This window comes from Chenopodium album, chromosome 18, assembly GCF_948465745.1.
Source record: "Chenopodium album chromosome 18, dcCheAlbu1.1, whole genome shotgun sequence".
In the NCBI taxonomy this organism is placed as follows: domain Eukaryota; kingdom Viridiplantae; phylum Streptophyta; class Magnoliopsida; order Caryophyllales; family Amaranthaceae; genus Chenopodium; species Chenopodium album.
This window is the reverse complement of record NC_137851.1, coordinates 7,424,058-7,427,333: the sequence shown is the minus strand read 5'-3', so window position 1 is coordinate 7,427,333 and position 3,276 is coordinate 7,424,058. Positions and strand designations below refer to the sequence as shown.

Sequence of the window (3,276 nt, the reverse complement as noted above, 5' to 3'; positions counted from 1 at the left end):
CACGACTCTTTATACCATGTTAATACGGGTTTGAGCTAAGCCACATATATCACCAAAAAAGAACTCAGTTCATAAGACTAAGGGAGGATCCACTCCAAAAGCATATGATAATAAGAGTAGTCTCTTAGCCTTTATTATAAAGTGTAACACTTTTAATACTTTCTTCTTTCAACCGTACAACATCCTTAAATGTATGTGTCGTTTAAGAAGGTCATGCTATAACAAAATATATAAGCCACAAAGTATATAATTTAATTCAAAGGTCCATATACTCATGCATGGCAAATTGGCAACTAAATTAAATTATTTTGAAAGATAATCTACTAACTATATATAATTAAAACCCAATTTAATCATCCAACAAACTATTGAAAATAAAATCTTAATTAACTTCTAGAAGTTCTTGAGATAAATCGGCCATACCGCTATAATAACATCACATCCTTCATCTTTTTTTGTGTAGAGAGAGTCACAAACAACAATATAACGATGCAGACGTTAATGCCACTTTCCCAACTTTAATCAGCTAAACAATTTGACATCCGCCCCACCATTTATTTTGATTGCTAGAGAGTTCTGCAAAAGGTCTTTTCTACAATTATATTGATTAAACATAATTGAATGTGACACTTAAATATTTATAAATCAATACAACCTATGTTAAACTACTCGATCCGTCCCAAATAATTGTTATAAATACACTCACTCCCTTAGCTAATAGCCATACTCTTCAAAAGATTGTTGTTTTGTGTTTCTCAACCTTACCTTAGTTTTTTTTGGTTTTCCTTTTTGTTCTCTTCTAAACTTTTTAACCTTAACTACAATGGAGTCCTACTTCCGTCTCCTATCGATTTTTGTTGTTCTCTTTGTAATATTCTTAATCCTAGCCTTTTAAAACGTATACTTGTTATACGTACTATATGTTACTATATATATATATATATATATATATATATATATATATATATATATTAGAGAGAAACTAATTGAAATCCTTTAATTGTTTTTTTTAGGTTGGATATGGAGTTAGAAGTCATGCAACTTCATCCTCAGAAGAATATTGGAAAAAGATGTTGCCTAACACTCCTATGCCTAAGATCATTGAGGACTCTTTAAAGTCCGGTTAGTATATTATTATATACAGGTTAATTGATTTCAATAATACCTTGTACATTATTATTACAACGTTAAAAAATATAGTTGTACTGTAATCTTTTGTTAACATTATGATATATCATCGTTATTTATACATATTATCAAACAAAAAATTGAATATATATGTTACCTGTGAATTTTAAAATTGCGAGCCTATCACGTACACATATCTTGATTGTATGTTCATGCCTATTATTATTTGACATTTTAATCTACAACCCTATATCATGGTTGTTACATACACTATTGTTACTAGAGGGTGGCACGGGAGTTCATGTAGGAATCAACGGAGTTGATGTGGATGTTGGGAAACCAGGCAAAGGACCAGCCGACGTTCACGTTGGCAAAGGCGGAACATCCGTAGACGTCGGTCCAAAGGGGAAACACGCCTCAGTCGACGTCCACCACAAAGGAAAACCATCACCTTTTCTTTACCAATATGCCGCAACCAAGACTCAACTCCAAGATAACCAAAGTGTAGCCCTATTTTTCCAAGAAAAAGACCTTATACCCGGAACTCACATGAACTTACACTTCACCAAAACCACCAACGTAGCTCCCTTGTTACCCCGTAAAGTTGCTAAATCAATTCCCTTCTCGTCGAAGAAACTGCCTGAGATATTGAGCCGGTTTTACGTGGAAACGAACTCACAACAAGCACAAGACATGGAGGAGACTATCAAGGAGTGTGAAGCCAAGGGCATCCAAGGAGAAGATAAATATTGCGCGACTTCCTTAGAGTCTATGGTTGATTATGCTACTACTAAGCTAGGTAAAAAATTGGACACCGTCTCTACTTATGTAGAGAAGGATAATAAGATGCAAAAGTACGATTTTATGGGTGTCAAAAAGGTACCATGTAAGGGAGCAATAATATGTCACAAGGTGTTTTTCGCTTGTGGTGTATATTATTGTCACAAGACCGAGACAACAATACCTTACATGGTCTCATTGGTAGGCGCCGATGGTACAAAGGTTAAGGCCGCGGCTATATGTCACGTTGATACGTCGAAATGGAACCCTAAGCACTTGGCCTTCCAAGTGCTTAAGGTTGAGCCAGGGACTGTGCCCGTTTGCCATTTCCTTCCGGAGGATCACATTGTTTGGGTTTCCAAATAAGTTATATATATAGTTTTATAGTATTTATTATATGTCATGTAATTTAATTTAATTAAATTACCTTTGTTATTTGGTGTGCATACAAAAAAATAAATAGCACTTGTTTATTTGGTAATTTAATGTCCCTCTTTGGCATGATTGTTGTACTTAGGCTTGGCGATATGATGTAATTTCATGGATATATATGTATGGATTACAGATAATATAATTTTAATGTAAAATGTACTATTATAGTTCTTATATAGTTTTTTTTTTTTTTATTTTTTATTTTTTAATATATATAATATGCTTTTATTGAAAAACAATAGTTTAGAAAATTAGAAAGGTAACTTGGGATTGTGATTATTAAATATACTCGTGGAAGATAAGTTGGGTGAAAAATGAACTAACGATAACATAAGTAAATGTATTGAATTAATTCTAGGTTATTTTGTTATTTAACCTTGGATACAACCATGAAAGATTAAATCAAAGAATGTGACAAGTGGCATGAGTGATTTCTATATTTAATTTACAGAATATATATATATATATATATATGTAAATAAAAATAATCGAATTGCACTTGGTTACCTAAAATAGATAGATAAATAAATAATATTAGTATGAATTTGGTCATCCTTATTATTCTCTCCATAAGTCTTAGATTGTTTTCCCTAAAATCAACTAATATTATTCTAACAATTACATTTGTAACGTTTTTTGTGAGCTAGATCTCATCATAGTTACATACTACCACGTGTGTGATCAAATTGAGGATATTTTAGTTACATTTGTGTGAACTAAATCACAACTCAGTCTTAGTCATGCATTATCGTAAAACTTTCCGCAAATAAACATATGGTTAAAAATCACTCAATACAACATTTTCATGCCTTTAAATACCCCATTTTAATTCACTTCTTACCAAAAAACATAAATTAAAAAGTTTCTAATTAGCTTATTATCATAATTATATATATATATATATATATATATAAAAAGAAAAAATTAGAAAACAAA

At 31.5% G+C, this 3,276-nt stretch overlaps 1 protein-coding gene across 1 annotated transcript; it reads left to right on the top strand.

Annotated features, from left to right (window-relative positions):
• Positions 1-759: 759 nt before the first annotated feature.
• On the top strand, positions 760-2,685 carry LOC145592937 (BURP domain-containing protein 3-like). Its single transcript, XM_081649457.1, has 3 exons — positions 760-868; positions 1,014-1,122; positions 1,412-2,685. Exons 1-3 carry the CDS (start codon positions 824-826, stop codon positions 2,272-2,274), a joined length of 1,017 nt encoding a protein of 338 aa, XP_081505583.1. The 5' UTR covers positions 760-823; the 3' UTR covers positions 2,275-2,685.
• The last annotated feature ends 591 nt before the right edge of the window (positions 2,686-3,276 follow it).

Excerpts from the sequence above, each read along its gene's own strand:
- LOC145592937 (XM_081649457.1), top strand. The coding sequence starts at position 824 with ATGGAGTCCTACTTCCGTCTCCTATCGATTTTTGTTGTTCTCTTT. Across the intron at positions 869-1,013 it reads CGATTTTTGTTGTTCTCTTT|GTTGGATATGGAGTTAGAAG; the intron begins GTAATATTCTTA and ends TGTTTTTTTTAG. Across the intron at positions 1,123-1,411 it reads TGAGGACTCTTTAAAGTCCG|AGGGTGGCACGGGAGTTCAT; the intron begins GTTAGTATATTA and ends TATTGTTACTAG.